Source organism: Balaenoptera physalus (assembly GCF_965194825.1).
Source record: "Balaenoptera physalus genome assembly, chromosome: 15".
In the NCBI taxonomy this organism is placed as follows: domain Eukaryota; kingdom Metazoa; phylum Chordata; class Mammalia; order Artiodactyla; family Balaenopteridae; genus Balaenoptera; species Balaenoptera physalus.
This window is the reverse complement of record NC_138894.1, coordinates 63,059,041-63,074,852: the sequence shown is the minus strand read 5'-3', so window position 1 is coordinate 63,074,852 and position 15,812 is coordinate 63,059,041. Positions and strand designations below refer to the sequence as shown.

At 37.8% G+C, this 15,812-nt stretch overlaps 1 protein-coding gene across 5 annotated transcripts in view; it reads left to right on the top strand.

Moving 5' to 3' along the window:
* Positions 1 to 15,812, top strand: part of MTA3 (metastasis associated 1 family member 3) — a 158,298-nt gene that overhangs the window by 91,338 nt on the left and 51,148 nt on the right. For all 5 annotated transcript variants that reach the window (XR_014254271.1, XM_082427753.1, XM_082427752.1 and 2 more), the window contains exon 9: positions 13,825 to 14,013. Coding sequence is in view for 4 of the 5 variants with exons in the window: in XM_082427753.1 (XP_082283879.1) it covers positions 13,825 to 14,013 (189 nt within the window). In the remaining variant the exon portion in view is untranslated. The remainder of the gene's footprint in view (positions 1 to 13,824; positions 14,014 to 15,812) is intronic.

The following is a 15,812-nucleotide window of genomic DNA, read 5'->3' as shown; positions in this document are numbered from 1 at the left end:
TGGATTCTGTTTGCTAATATTTTGTTGAGAATTTTTGCATCTATATTCATCAGTGATATTGGTCTGTAATTTTCTTTTTTTGTAGTATCTTTGTCTGATTTTGGTATCATGGTGATGGTGGCCTCATAGAATGAGTTTGGGAGTGTTCCTTCCTCCGCAATTTTTTGGAAGAGTTTGAGAAGAGTGGGTGTTAGCTCTTCTCTAAATGTTTGATAGAATTCACCTGTGAAGCCATCTGGTCCTGGACTTTTGTTTGTTGGAAGATTTTTAATCACAGTTTCAATTTCATTACTTGTGATTGGTCTGTTCATATTTTCTGTTTCTTCCTGGTTCAGTCTTGGAAGGTTATACCTTTCTAGGAATTTGTCCATTTCTTCCAGGTTGTCCATTTTGTTGGCATAGAGTTGCTTGTAGTAGTCTCTTAGGATGCTTTGTATTTCTGCAGTGTCTGTTGTAACTTCTCCTGTTTCATTTCTAATTTTATTGATTTCAGTCCTCTCCCTCTTTTTCTTGATGAGTCTGGCTAATGGTTTATCAATTTTGTTAATCTTCTCAAAGAACCAGCTTTTAGTTTTATTAATCTTTGCTATTGTTTTCTTTGTTTCTATTTCATTTATTTCTGCTCTGATCTTTGATTTCTTTCCTTCTGCTAACTTTGGGTTTTGTTTGTTCTTCTTTCTCTAGTTCCTTTAGGTGTAAGGTTAGATTGTTTATTTGAGATTTTTCTTGTTTCTTAAGGCAGGCTTGTCTATCTATAAACTTCCCTCTTAGAACTGCTTTTGCTGCATCCCATAGGTTTTGGATCGTCGTGTTTTCATTGTCATTTGTCTCCAGGTATTTTTTGATTTCCTCTTTGATTTCTTCAGTGATCTCTTGGTTATTTAGTAACATATTGTTTAGCCTCCACGTGTTTGTGTTTTTTACATTTTTTTCCCTGTAATTCATTTCTAATCTCATAGCGTGTGGTCACAAAAGATGTTTGATATGATTTCAGTTTTCTTAAATTTACTGTGGCTTGATTTGTGACCCAAGATGTGATCTATCCTGGAGGATGTTCCATGTGCACTTGAGAAGAAAGTGTAATCTGCTGTTTTTGGATGGAATGTCCTATAAATATCAATTAAATCTATCTGGTCTATTGTGTCATTTAAAGCTTGTGTTTCCTTATTTATTTTCATTTTGGATGATTTGTCCATTGGTGTAAGTGAGGTGTTAAAGTCCCCCACTATTATTGTGTTACCGTGGATTTCCTCTTTTAGAGCTCTTAGCAGTTGCCTTATGTATTGAGGTGCTCCTATGTTGGGTGCATGTATGTTAATAATTGTTGTATCTTCTTCTTGGATTGATCCCTTGATCATTATGTAGCATCCTTCCTTGTCTCTTTTAACATTCTTTATTTTAAAGTCTATGTTATCTGATATGAGTATTGCTATTCCCGCTTTCTTTTGATTTCCATTTGCATGGAATATCTTTTCCCATCCCCTCACTTTCAGTCTGTATGTGTCCCTAGGTCTGAAGTGGGTCTCTTGTAGACAGCATATAGATGGGTCTTGTTTTTGTATCCATTCAGCAAGCCTGTGTCTTTTGGTTGGAGCATTTAATCCATTCACGTTTAAGGTAATTCTCGATATGTATATTCCTATGACCATTTTCTTAATTGTTTTGGGTTTGTTTTTGTAGATCCTTTTCTTCCTTGTGTTTCCCACTTAGAGAAGTTCCTTTAGCAATTGTTGTAGGACTGGTTTGGTGCTGCTGAATTCTCTTAGCTTTTGCTTGTCTGTAAAGCTTTTGATTTCTCCATCGAATCTGAATGAGATCCTTGCCAGTTAGAATAATCTTGGTTGTAGGTTCTTCCCTTTCATCACTTTAAGTATATCATGCCACTCGCTTCTGGCTTGTAGTGTTTCTGCTGAGAAATCAGCTGTTAACCTTATGGGAGTTCCCTTGTATGTTATTTGTCATTTTTCCCTTGCTGCTTTCAATAATTTTTCTTTGTCTTTAATTTTTGCCAGTTTGATTACTATGTCTCGGCGTGTTTCTCCTTGGGTTTATCCTGTATGGGACTCTCTGCGCTTCCTGGACTTGGGTGCCTATTTCCTTTCCCATGTTAGGGAAGTTTTCGAGTGTAATCTCTTCAAATATTTTCTCGGGTCCTTTCTCTCTCTCTTCTCCTTCTGGGACCCCTGTAATGTGAATGTTGTTGCGTTTAATGTTGTCCCAGAGGTCTCTTAGGCTGTCTTCATTTCTTTTCATTCTTTTTTCTTTATTCTGTTCTGCAGCAGTGAACTCCACCATTCTGTCTTCCAGGTCACTTATCCGTTCTTCTGCCTCAGTTGTTCTGCTGTTGGTTCTTTCTAGTGTAGTTTTCATTTCAGTTATTGTATTGTTAATCTCTGTTTGTTTGTTCCTTAATTCTTCTAGGTCTTTGTTAAACATTTCTTGCATCTTCTCGATCTTTGCCTCCATTCTTATTCCGAGGTCCTGGATCATCTTGACTATCATTATTCTGAATTCTTTTTCTGGAAGGTTGCCTATCTCCACTTCATTTAGTTGTTCTTCTGGGGTTTTATCTTGTTCCTTCATCTGGTACATAGCCCTCTGCCTTTTCATCTTGTCCATCTTTCTGTGAATGTGGTTTTTGTTCCACAGGCTGCAGGATTTTAGTTCTTCTTGCTTCTGCTCTCTGTCCTCTGGTGGATGAGGTTATCTAAGAGGCTTGTGCCAGTTTCCTGATGGGAGGGACTGGTGGTGGGTAGAGCTGAATGTTGCTCTGGTGGGCAGAGCTCAGTAAAACTTTAATCCGCTTGACTGTTGATGGGTGGGGCTGGGTTCCCTCCCTGTTGCTTGTTTGGCCTAAGGTGACCCAACACTGGAGCCTACCTGGGCTCTTTTGTGGGGCTAATGGCGGACTCTGGGAGGGCTCACACCAAGGAGTACTTCCCAGAACTTCTGCTTCCAGTGTCCTTGTCTCCACGGTGAGCCACAGCCAACCCCTGCCTCTGCAGGACACCCTACAACACCAGCCAGTAGGTCTAGTTCAGTCTCCTATGGGGTCACTGCTCCTTCCCCTGGGTCCCAATGCACACACTACTTTGTGTGCGCCCTCCAAGAGTGGAGTCTCTGTTTACCCCAGTCCCGTCGAAGTCCTGCAATCAAATCCCACTAGACTTCAAATTCTGATTCTCTAGGAATTCCTCCTCCCGTTGCTGGACCCCCAGGTTGGGAAGCCTGATGTGGGGTTCAGAACCTTCACTCCAGTGGGTGGACTTCTGTGGTATAAGTGTTCTCCAGTCTGTGAGTCACCCACCCAGCAGTTATGGGATTTGATTTTAGTGTGATTGAGCCCCTCCTACCATCTCATTGTGGCTTCTCCTTTGTCTTTGGATGTGGGGTATCTTTTTTGGTGAGTTCCAGTTTCTTCCTGTTGATGATTGTCCAGCAGCTAGTTGTGATTCTGGTGTTCTCACAAGCGGGAGTGAGAGCACGTCCTTCTACTCTGCCGTCTTGGTTCCTAATCCCCTTATTCTTTTTTAAAAATTCATTTTATTTTATTTTATTTTGGCCACGCCGCGCGGCTTGCAGGATCTTAGTTCCCCGACCAGGGATCGAACCCACACCCCCTGCAGTGGAAGTGTGGATTTTTAACCACTGGACTGCCGGGGAAGTCCCCAAGATTTGTTCTTTTGTCTGCAACATTTATGTGTCCTTTTTTTTTTTTTTTTTTTAATATTATTTATTTGGTTGCACCAGCTCTTAGTTGTGGCCAGCGGGCTCCGCAGTTGTGGTATGTGAACTCTTAGTTGCAGCATGCATGTGGTATCTAGTTCCCTGACCAGGGATTGAACCCAGGCCCCCTGCATTGGGAGTGTGGAATCTTATCCACTGTGCCACCAGGGGAGTCACCATTTATGGGTCTTGGTTTCCTGCTCTAACTATTCTAGGTTCAACTTCACTTGGACTCTTTCTGTATGTTCTTGTGTTGAGATTATATTATTTTCAGTTGCAGAAAACTGACATCTTTTAGAAGTCAAAAGCAGGAAGAAGTCATTGTCTCTTGTTATTTCAGATGCCATGACCTGCACCTTTAATCCTGTTTGTCTGGTGGTATCATGACTTCTAATTTGATGTTAAAATATAAGATCTCGAGGCATTTCTGTAAAAATGAATGGAAGTGGTTAAAAATTAGTAATATGTTGATGAGTTTTGCAGAGTGTTTTCTAAGAGCAACATATGAAAGGCTGCTAAGTTGTTTTGTGCCATTAAATGAAAATGGATTCATTGTTTAGTTGAATTTGAAGAATTGGGCTCTTATTTTTCTTTCAGTGTTCACAGGCCTGCACAGGTCAGGTTAGTACTTTTCTCTATCAGGTGACCAGACCATGGATCTGGAGACCATGGAGAGGGCAGGGTTGTGGAACTGCTGGGACCTGGGTAGCTTGTTCAGGTGATTTTCTCTGTGGCTTGTCCTGTGAGGACTGCAGTTGGCTTTCATCATTCCTATCTGACACATCTGTTTATCCAAGACAATATATGCCACTTATCAAATCACCAGTAATATTTTGGGAGCAGGTACTGCAGGATTGTTGGATATAACTTCCTCATTTTCAGGTAGCTGGGCTGTGAATTTCAAACATGGCTAGTCTAAGACATATAATGAGATTTATAATTGTTAAAACATTAAAGCCACAGAGGCTTCATAGATTTCACCTTCGTTTCAGTAAAATGGGAAGTATACTTAGTGCAATTTGCAAAGAAAAAAAAAATTAGTGTGCAGTAATACTTACATTCACTCCCCTGTCCCCCTGCATTGTGGATACAAAATTACTTAGAACAAAGTAAACCCTGAAGTAGTTACTTAAGTAGTAGTTCTTGGCCTTTCTAGCCTGTTACTTCCTGTTCATGACTGGAAGGGCCAAGTGCCATGTGCACTGTTAGGGAGCTATTGCTGGAACAAAGCCTCTGTCTCGGAGAATAGGTAATTGCAGAGATACTGGATTTCTCTTTTGTCTGGACTCTGAGGACTAAAGCAGGTTGGAGGGTAGGATTCTAGATAAAAGCTTTTTGAGTTTTTGGGGGCCTTAGAAATCTTCTGGGATAGACTATATTAGAGATAATGGTTAAGTAACTTATATAAGACTAGAAACTTAGGTTTCCTCATGCTAAATTCTGGTTCTAAGAAAGGTCAGGCTATGTTGATTAGTAAGGAGGAAATTGCATGCTGGAACATCTCTAATTCTGTATTATATCCGGTCTTTTAAAAATGCCATTCTGATTTTGCTGTCCCCTATCTTATATCCTCTTAGTGGCTTTCAGTTGCACTTAGGGCAAAAACCCAGATCCTTAAAACAGTCCCCAGGTCTTGGCAGTCACCATTCTACTCTACATCTCTCTGGATTTGACTACTCTAGGTACCTCATATAAGTGGAACCATAAAATATTTGCCCCTTTGTGGCTTGCTTATTTCACTTAGCATAACATCTTCAAAGGCCATCCATGTTGCAGCATATGTCGGCATTTCCTTCCTTTTTAAGGCTGAATAATAATCCACTGTATGTGTATATTACATTTTGTTTATCCATTCATCTGTCAATAGAAACTTGGGTTGCTTCTACCTTTTGGCTATTGTGAATAATGCTGCTATGGACCTGGGTGTACCAATGGATTTACTTTTGTGATTCTGTTTTTCCCCTTAGATCTATAGCTTTTGATCCTTATAGCCTTATGCAAATTACATAACCTCCCTGTGTCTGAGTTTCCTCATCTGCAGTGGAAATAAAATCTATCTGCCCTGAGGTTATGGATTGACAAGAAGAGGGTATGCAGACATACCCCTATAAGTTGCTGATATATGTATCCAAGCATATAGAACTTGATGGAACTGCACTGGCTCCCCAGAGCATGCCTTGGGCCTGGGCCCCTGCGTTCTCTGGAGCGGCGTAGAGCTCCCTGTGCCATTGGCTGTCCAGGTTGGGTGGAAGACAACTGATTTACTGCTATGTCACAAGTCTTTTTGAGCTTCCATCAGTATTCTGGAAGAAATTACTTTCAGCAGTTTATGCACCTTCATTTAAGGTAATGTTTGCAAACACTGGGCTCTTCTGGCTCTTGAGGCCCCGTCCTCACTAGGAGAGGAAGTAGGTGGTGCCTCAGTGTCCTCCTCCAGCCTCTGGAAAAGTCTGTCTCTGACTTACCTTGTGATATCAACTTGAGGATTAAACAAGATAATACTTGTAGATCATTTGGAACAGTATCTGGCACAATGTAAGAGCTCAATAAATATTAGTTGTTATTGTTGAGCTGATGATAACAATGATGCATTCCCCGCCCCCCACATCTTTGCTGAGTCTCATTTACTTTCTTCTGATTTTATAGCATTATCGATTGTCTGAAAGTGGTTTTTTCATGCCATATTTATTATCATTGTAGTAGGTTATCAAGTTTGAATATGGTCATTAGGCTATAATTAACCACACATATTAATATAATTGTTACAAGGAAATCACTATACAGTTTAAAATTTTCCGCTTAAAACAAGCTATACTTTTTACAATAAAAATTTTCCCATCAAGAAGAACTTAGAAAAGATAATTAACTTATTTTTCTGATAAGAGAAAGTTGATTTAACCGACAATAGTTTTATTCTTCAGTTACTCTTTGTAAAAATGCCAGCTGTTGACCATGCATTTCACTCTCTTTATTTGTGATTCCTGTTCAAATCACACACTTCATTTAGGGCTTTGAGGAATTGAGAACAGTTTGGAAATCATAGTCATTACATCGTTTATAGAAATTGTACTCAGCAGAATATATGAATCTTTTGATTAACATTTTAGGCATCAACTTACATAAAAAAATCTAGTCTTCAAAATGAATATAAAATTGATTAAATGAGAATTCATATAATTTTTAAAACTCAGTTTGCTAAAACTTATGAGTACTATCCATGTTTCCAAGACTGTAAAATTAGAATTTGAACAAATGGACTACCACTGCAGTAAAAAATATGAAACGTGAAATTTTCCTTCCTTCTAAATACATCATTAAGGCAATAATATTCTACATTAGGCACATTTCCTTTTTGTCTGATGATGTATTGCAGATAAGAATTTTAAAATGATATTAAACGGGCTTAGAGACACTGCAGACTGTCTTAGGGGGAATTGTTTGCTTGTGTTAAGGTCTGTTTATCCATCTCTTTCTTTTAAATTTAAGCTTAAATTTGTTTTTGTTTTATTTTTTGTTTTGAGTGTATGTCGCCTTTTACTTTACTTTTCTCCCATGCATTTGACAACTAATACAAGAAACATTAGAAAGTCACTGTAGAATTGAACTATGGAGAAATGTAATGAAAATTGTTTTAACTTCTTTGTCTAGGGTGAAGAGATTTGGATTTTACAAGTGTGAGTTAATGAAGGCTTGTTATAATTTCTTAAAACTTGTTATTTTTGTATTTTGAGACAATACAAAAATAGTACTAAGACTTCCTGTATTCCTTTCACCCAGATTCCCCAAATGTTTACATCTACCACGTTTCCTTTATCATTCTTTCTCTGTATACATATTATTATTATTTCTGAACAGTTTGAGAGTAAGTTACAGAATGGATGTCCCTTTATCGCTAAGTATTATTTGAGGAGGTATTTCCTAAAAGAACAAGGATATTTTCTCACTTAACCACAATACAATTTGCAGATTCAGGAAATGAACATTGTTATAGTACTATAACAATAGTACTATAACGATTTAAAAGTACTAACAATTTATAGTACTATAAATCTGGCTTTAGTCAGATTCATAGTTGTCTCAGTAATGTCCTTTATAATAAGAGAAAAAAATTTTTTTTTCTCGTTCAAGATCTACTTGAGAATCACTTACTGCATTTACTTGTCATATCTCTTTAATTTCCTTCAATCCTGAACGGTTCTTCATTTTTTCTCTCTTCTGTGACCATGGCATTTTGAAGAGCACAGGCCATTTATTTTGTAGCATGTCCCTCCATTTGGGTTGTGGTTATAATTTGATTAATAATTAGAGTAAGTTTTTATTCTATTAAAGTCCCTTTTGGTCAGTTACATCAGGAGATTTTCCATTTTTCCTTGGGTTTTCCAATTTTTCATAGGTTTTTTTTTTTGGCCACATGGTGCAGCTTGTGGGATCTTAGTTCCCTGACCAGGGATTGAACCTGGGCTCCAGCAGTGAAAGCACAGAGTCCTGACCACTGGACCACCAGGGAATTCCCTGATAGTTTTTTTATTAGGAAATTTTTTGATGCCTGTAGTTATAAATAGCTTTTTATTCCTGTTATTGTTTATGTGTCATTTCCCATTTTTTCCTTGATAGTTTTGCCAGGAATTTCTCTTTTGTTGTCTAAAAGAATGAAATTTGAGTTTAGTTGATCTTCTTTATTGTATGTCTGTTTTCTATTTAATTTAGTTTTGCTCTTTATTATTTTCTTCCTTCTACCTTTCTTTGGCTTTACCCTGATATTAACTATACCAGCTTTACAAGACCAATTTTTAGCCCATTAATTTCATTTATCTACTTTTCTGTTATTAGTAATTAAGATTATAAATGTCCCTCTGTATCTCATATTTTTATATGTATTATTTTCTTTATCACTTGGTTCTAAGTATTTCCTAATTTACTTTATAATTTTGCATTTGACTGAGAGTTAATTTCCAAGGAAATGTGGTTCTATCTAAATAAATAAATCTAAATTGCTTTGGGGGTTGTGATCAGAGAACATGTATGACACCAATTATTTTAACATATCGTGATTTCCTTTAGGGCCTGGAATATAATCTTCCTGAGGCTTTTGCTCCCTAGGTCTTGCCCACTTTCACCTCAGCCTAGTCACAGCTAACTTTCTGTTTGGTCTGTTCTCTCTTGTAGCAGTTTAGAAAACACCTCAAAGTTAAAGCTCGGGTCAGTGTGGAAGCTCATCTCTCATACTTCCTCTTCCTGAACGATCTTAGCCTCTCCTTCTTGCCTGCATTGCTTATTCTCCAGTGTCTCCACATAGTTGTATTCCATATTTGCCTGGTTTGTGTCTGGAATCAGAGCTGGGGGGAAGAACCCACAGTTATGCTCAGGGTAGGTTTGGAAGTGACATTAGGGCCATGGGGCTACTATGGCCTGCCGCCCCTGGAGCTTTCTCGTGATAATAATCAAAAGGTATGAGTACACATAAGAACATAGCTCTTGGGTGTCTTATAGATTGATCTGAGTGAATGACAACCAAGTCTTAACAAATCTGATTAGGAGTGAGGGATTTTGCTTTGAGTACTGTGCATTGAAGCAAAAGTTGACTGGATGGCATACTTCTCATATATATAAATTTTTGCCTTGATCGTGGTTTGAGGTTTACTCATGAGAGTTTATATTTCTACTTGGAAGAAACCATATGCTCATTAATTTTAAAATAGATTTGATGGTCTGAATGCTATAATTTGTGCTGGAGTTATACATGTAAAATTTTTGTAAAACTCTTAACTGAGCAAATCAGTAGTATTGAATATATATGGGTATCAGTTAGCCATTGCCAAAATAATGTTACATGTTACAGATTGGGTTCCTGGGAAACAGATTCTGAGAGGAGATTTGCATGCTGGAAGTTTATTAGGGAGTACTCTTGGGATCAACACCTGTGGAAGAGAAGGGAAGGAGGCAGGATTGAACAGAGGGAGAAGGTGGGCTCTGATACAGTGTGAGTGAAGGCCTCACCCTTTACACTCCTGCATCATTGGAAGCTGGCTGCCCCAGGAAGAGGGCATGACCTTGGGCGATGAACCTTTCTTGTTTTTTTTTTTTTTTTTAGAAAGAAGGTTGTTCTTTTCCACTTTATTTTTATTATTATTATTTTTTAATTAATTTATTTATTTATTTTTGGCTGTGCTGGGTCTTCGTTTCTGTGCGAGGGCTTTCTCTAGTTGTGGCGAGCGGGGGCCACTCTTCATCACGGTGCGCGGGCCTCTCTCCATCGCGGCCTCTCTTGTTGCGGAGCACAGACTCCAGACGCGCAGGCTCAGTAACTGTGGCTCACGGGCCTAATTGCTCCGCGGCATGTGGGATCTTCCCAGACCAGGGCTCAAACCCGTGTCCCCTGCATTGGCAGGCAGATTCTCAACCGCTGCGCCACCAGGGAAGCCCGCGATGAACCTTTCTTAATTTGAGATCATTCCAAAGAGGAGCAGCAGCTGTAGGCTGTTTGCTCACAGCATTTCTAAGCATTGGGTGAATAAGCTCTTAATTCTCAAAAGGGAAAATGCAGTATCTTTTACAATGCCCAGAATTTCATTGGCTTATAAACAACAAACATTAATTTCTCATGCACCCCTGTACAGATTGTCTAGGATTCTGCTGAACTGTACTGTGCTGATTCGGGTGAGAAGCTGCAGGTTAGGTCCACATCTGGTCCATGTATCTCTCATCCTCTGTTGACAAAAGTCAGTAGCACAAGTCCAAATGCACGGACTCATGTCAGGGCTCTGTTATGTCACACATCTTAACAGCCAGTTGGCCACACAAGTCACATGGCCAGGCCCAACCTCAGCAGAGTGGAAGAATATGCTCCCTTGGAGGTCCAGGAGAGGGAGTGAATTTTTGCCAAACAATGGTCCAGTTTACCCAAGTGTGATTCTGCTTAATGAACAAAAGATGAGAATTCCACTGCCAAGATTTCATTGTCACTCTTTCTCCTAAAATACTTCTGTTTGTCATCTCCATCTGTTTTGAATGAGATGAAATGTGACAACACCTTCACCACTATTTGGCAGAGAGAACAGCTTGTGCTGAGTTCTTATGATTTTTAAAATTTAGATTTGAATGGATTTGTGTTTATCTATATCTCTATTGAAAAGATGGTATCTTTGCAAAGTATTTATCTGGAGGGAGGATTTTCAGTTTCAAGTTCTTTATCTTATTTTAAATTGAGGTATACATATAATAAAGTGTATTAAGTACACTTAGGTGCACAGCTTATAAATTTTTACCTATGTCTACATCCATATAACCACCACCCAGATGTAGATGATGAACAGGGTTCCCTCATGCTTCTTCCCAGTCAATGATCCCCTCTTCTGAGGTAATCATTATTCTGACTTTTCTCATCATAAATTAATTGTTATTTTTCTCAAAATTCATAAAAATGGAATCAGCCAGTATGTTCTCTTATATGTCTGGCTCTTTGAGTTTTTATCTTAACTGATAAACTATAAGTTGTTGGTTACATTGTCAAACTCCTATGTCTTTTCTTAGCTTATTTCTGTGAGTCTTCACTGGATGTTGTCTCTTTTGTTTTAGAAACTATATTTTGTGTTTTACTTACTTATTAGCTTTTTGTGGTTGGATTAGACTATACAAAAGTTCATTCAGAAGAAGCTTCTATGTATGTCAGAAAGATGGAGTTAATATGGACTCCTAGCAAACAATGTGATCCTCTGGTTTCCTTTGTAAAGCTGGTCATTGATTTTTAACAGGATTATTCCTTAGGCATTCCACAGTACCTGTGTCTCATGGGATGTTTATTTTCTACACATACTGATCATTACTGCACTTTCCCCTAGGCTGTGGTCTAAATGTGTGGGCTATGGAGGTTTCATAGCTGTGGTCAGCCTTAGTCCGACTCACTCTTTCCATTTGATTTGTGACACAATGCAGGAGCTAGTTTTCAAAAGCAAATGCTTACTTAAGTGTTCAGTAACACAAACACACTCTGTAAAGAACAGAACCTTTAAAAACAACCTGATCACTTGGGATTTTGGTCACAATCACTTATAGAGGCTAGGATATTACTTTGGTACTTGAAGCCTTATTAGATAATAGCCCATCGTCATTTTAAAAAGTGCCTATAAGGAAGGCATTTGCATTCATCTAACATGAACAAAAGACTGAAAATCCATTCATGCTTTGAGTGGTTGGTATAACAACAGCTGAGAAAAGCTCATTTAATTCTGTGACTTTTGGTTTCAGAGCACCTGTTCAATATAAAAATTACTTGTATCTCCTGAGGAATCTCAGCAGCAGTTAATTTGTATAATTATTGATTTTGAATACTATTTTGTTTTTAGTTATCCACTGTAAATTTAGGAGTTTTAAAAATAGTTGTTTATGGAAATATATTATTATTTGAAGGGACCCCTCAATGCTGTTGATCTTTGCATTTTCATAGATCAGGTATCTAGAAACAATAGTTTTTTAGTTTCAGGGATGGTGTTAAGAGTGTATAACTGTAACATGCAGTTAAAACTGCTGAATCTGTCAAGTGAGAGGTTAGCTAGAGAAGTGGAATTTAGTTGATTCTGAAGTTTGCAGAGCATAAGGGAAGAATCAAGATCAGTTCTAACATTTTTGTAACCCTTGCTGCAGAAGGGTGAGAAGAAATTCACTTGAAAGTTGAAGTTATTATTCCATGATTGTGACACATATAGCAAAAGACTGCACATGGTCAGTATGGTCTTAGCTGTGATTATAACTAGGAAATTGATAATGAAATCCCTACTTGCTTTTGTTTTGTGGAATCCAATGCTTTATTTTAGGGGAGATGTCAACCCTTGTTAAAGCAGTTAGTTACTGTTCCTAATCATGTCCTAAATCCTGCCTTTAGCTCTGTCAGCAAATTCATATTCAGCAGCTTTATGTATCACAGTATAAATACATACTTTTAATGTGTATTTTAGCTAATAATTTTTTTCTCTTTAATAGATGTTAGTTGATACTGGAGCCTATTTTATGCTTTTGTACCAGTAGGGAACTGTCCACTGTCCCCTACCAGATATTTTGGGATCACTTATAAGCTAAATTTTTAAGAAACAGATGTGACTCTATCCTCATTTATGAAATTTTTAATAATTATCAGAAGATACTTTGTGTAAAAGGTGTAAAACTTGGCTTTCACATGTTAGAAAGTTTAAACAGAACTAGTTCACACTTGGCAAGGATTTGATCACCAACCAAATCTGTACCACACCTATATGCTTATCCAGACACAACTGATTGTCCTGTTCAGCAGTTTTCCTGCTACACATACAAACACGCATGCATATTATGAATAGATCTTTTCAAAATAAGCTAGACCCAAGGTACTTCTGAAAAAAGCCACTTATATTATCCTAATCTATCTTTCCTCCTTTCAAATCACTCACCCTTGAAATATATATGAAATCCACACTGGCCTAGGTAGCTGTTCCAAGCAAGCCTGGTCATCTGTTCTTGGTCTTACAGAATTTCAACCAAGTTACTGTTTTTACATGGATATATAATTTTGTTTGTTTTGTTTTGTTTAACATGGATGTGTAATTTTGTCTTAACCATCATTCTCAGTTTCATTGGTTTTTATCCATCTCTTGTTCTTAGTATATTATTCTCTTACTCCAACCTAAGAATATTTTTTCTCACTCTGATACATCCTCTGTCTACATATTTTTCCCTTGTCAAGGAAGGCTGTGCCAACCTTATACAATAGCTGAAGTGACTCTGGCACTTTTAACCAAAAGGATGATGGAACTTACTGGGTTCCCATTTTAATTTCTGGAGGTCCTAGATCTTCATAGTTAGGTTGCTGTAACAAACAAATGCATTTAAAAAAATACATACCTTAAAAGGTACAAATCAACATGTTCTTAAAAGCAATATGTGATGTTATAAATAACTGAATAAATCCATTGTTTAAATTTTTTTCTTAATTGTGTTACTAAAAAAGTAAATACTAAGTATATTGTTGCTAATTAAGTGCATCATGCATTTTAATATTTCTGTTCTTAAATAATCTAGCAAGTTTGCATTTCTGGCTGATCTTTTCTCTCCATTTTCTTTGTTTTTTTTTAGTTTCATGCTATGGATACATTGTATAGGCACAGCTATGATTTGAGCAGTGCAATTAGTGTCTTAGTACCACTTGGGGGACCTGTTTTATGCAGAGATGAAATGGAAGAATGGTCGGCCTCTGAAGCTAGTTTATTTGAAGAGGCACTGGAAAAGTATGGCAAAGACTTCAACGACATACGTCAAGACTTTGTAAGTAGAAAATTGTGAATTTAATAAAAGTTGGGATGGGAATATTTTATCTGTTTTAAAAATTTGGTAAATCTTAAACTATTCATATAGCAAGCCTGTGATGTAGTAATTTTCATCTGCTCAACGTAGAATGCAGGCCAGTGTTGTAGAGGGAGAAATTCACATTTGTCTTGAGCAGTAATTGTAAGACTCAGGGTCAGGAGGCCCTGAGTTCTTGCTATAAACCTTGGCAATATGAATTAATCCTCTTCACCTCTCTCTGAGTTCCAAGTTAAAAATATGCACAGCTTTTCTAACCATTTGCACTAAATATTTCTGATCTCTGCTTTTTAAGCTTGTTGTCCTCCTTTAGGCCTTCAGTATTTTTCTAGTTATCTTACTAATCATTGAGCCTGAATTTGATACAGACCTCTATTATAGAAACGACCTGTATCAAGCAGAGCAGAAGAATTTGCTTTATGGGTTTTCGATATTTACTCTTCTTGATGATATGCAGGATCTTACTTGCATTTTAAATACTAGGTAATCTTGTCTACTGTTATGTACTTCCTTTTTCTTTGTATTTATGGAATTGCTGGCTTTAATTAAGCTTACAATCTCTTTGAAATGGGGAAATTTCTATTTGAGAAGTTCATAAATAGCTTTCTATAGCAGCCATTCTTTTTTTAAAAAAATATTTATTTATTTATTCATTTATTTATTTGGCTGCCTCGGGTCTTAATTGTGGTGCATGGGATCTTAGTTGCGGCGTGTGGGATCTTAGTTGCAGCACGCAGGCTCTCTGTTGCAGTGCACAGGCTTCTCTCTAGTGGCTCACGGGCTTAGTAGTTGCAGTGCATGGTCTCTAGAGCGTGCGGGCTCAGTGGTTTTGGCACATGGGCTCTCTAGTTGTGGCAAGCGGGCTCTAGAGCACACAGCTTAGTTGCCCCACCTCATGCAGCATCTTAGTTCCCCGACCTGGGATCAAACCAGCATCCCCTGCATTGCAAGGCAATTCTTAACCACTGGACCACCAGGGAAGCCCCAGCAGCCATTCTTTTTTAAAAATTATGAAAATAGACTCATTATAGCCTATGAAGTATTTAATGTGAACTAGGATCCTGCCTTTTATGTTGTTGCATCTTTTTTTAATTATTTCTGAAGGAAAATTTTACTTATCTATATGAGTTGATATATTAAATCCTAAACATGATAATTAAAGCTGTTAGTGTCACTGGCATTTGTTTTGGCAAAACTTTACTGACACCCATAAGTCATGGTTTCAATTTACAGGGTGTGCAGCTGGGAATTTAAAATGCATTGGTGGCATTTAGCTTCAGGTGGTCAGAATAACACAACAGTGCAATGCTACTAATATAACATAGCTACACCACTAAATAGAAACCGCAAAAACAAAACCCCCTAAAGAACAAAGGCTGCAGGCCTGATAAAGGAGTAGAAGATGAGAAATACTAAAATGAAACTAGTTTTCCCTGCACTGAGTGTGACATGCTCATTTTATGCCCTGATCACCATTCTGAACTCAGTTCAATTCAACAAATGTTTATTGAGCATCTGCAACATACCAGGCCCTTAAGTGTGCACTAGACATGCATCAGAAATGTAATGTGGTCCTTACTTTAGGGAATGATTCATAGTCCAGATCAAGAGATTGAAAGATAAGCCCTCAAATAAAATATAATGTAATTATTTCTGTCAGTAGTAAGAACGAGTATTATGGAAGTGGTGGGAAGGGAACTATTAGTTGTGCCAGTCTACTCAGGAGTGTCTTCACGGAGTTAACTGGCATTTCAGCTGGA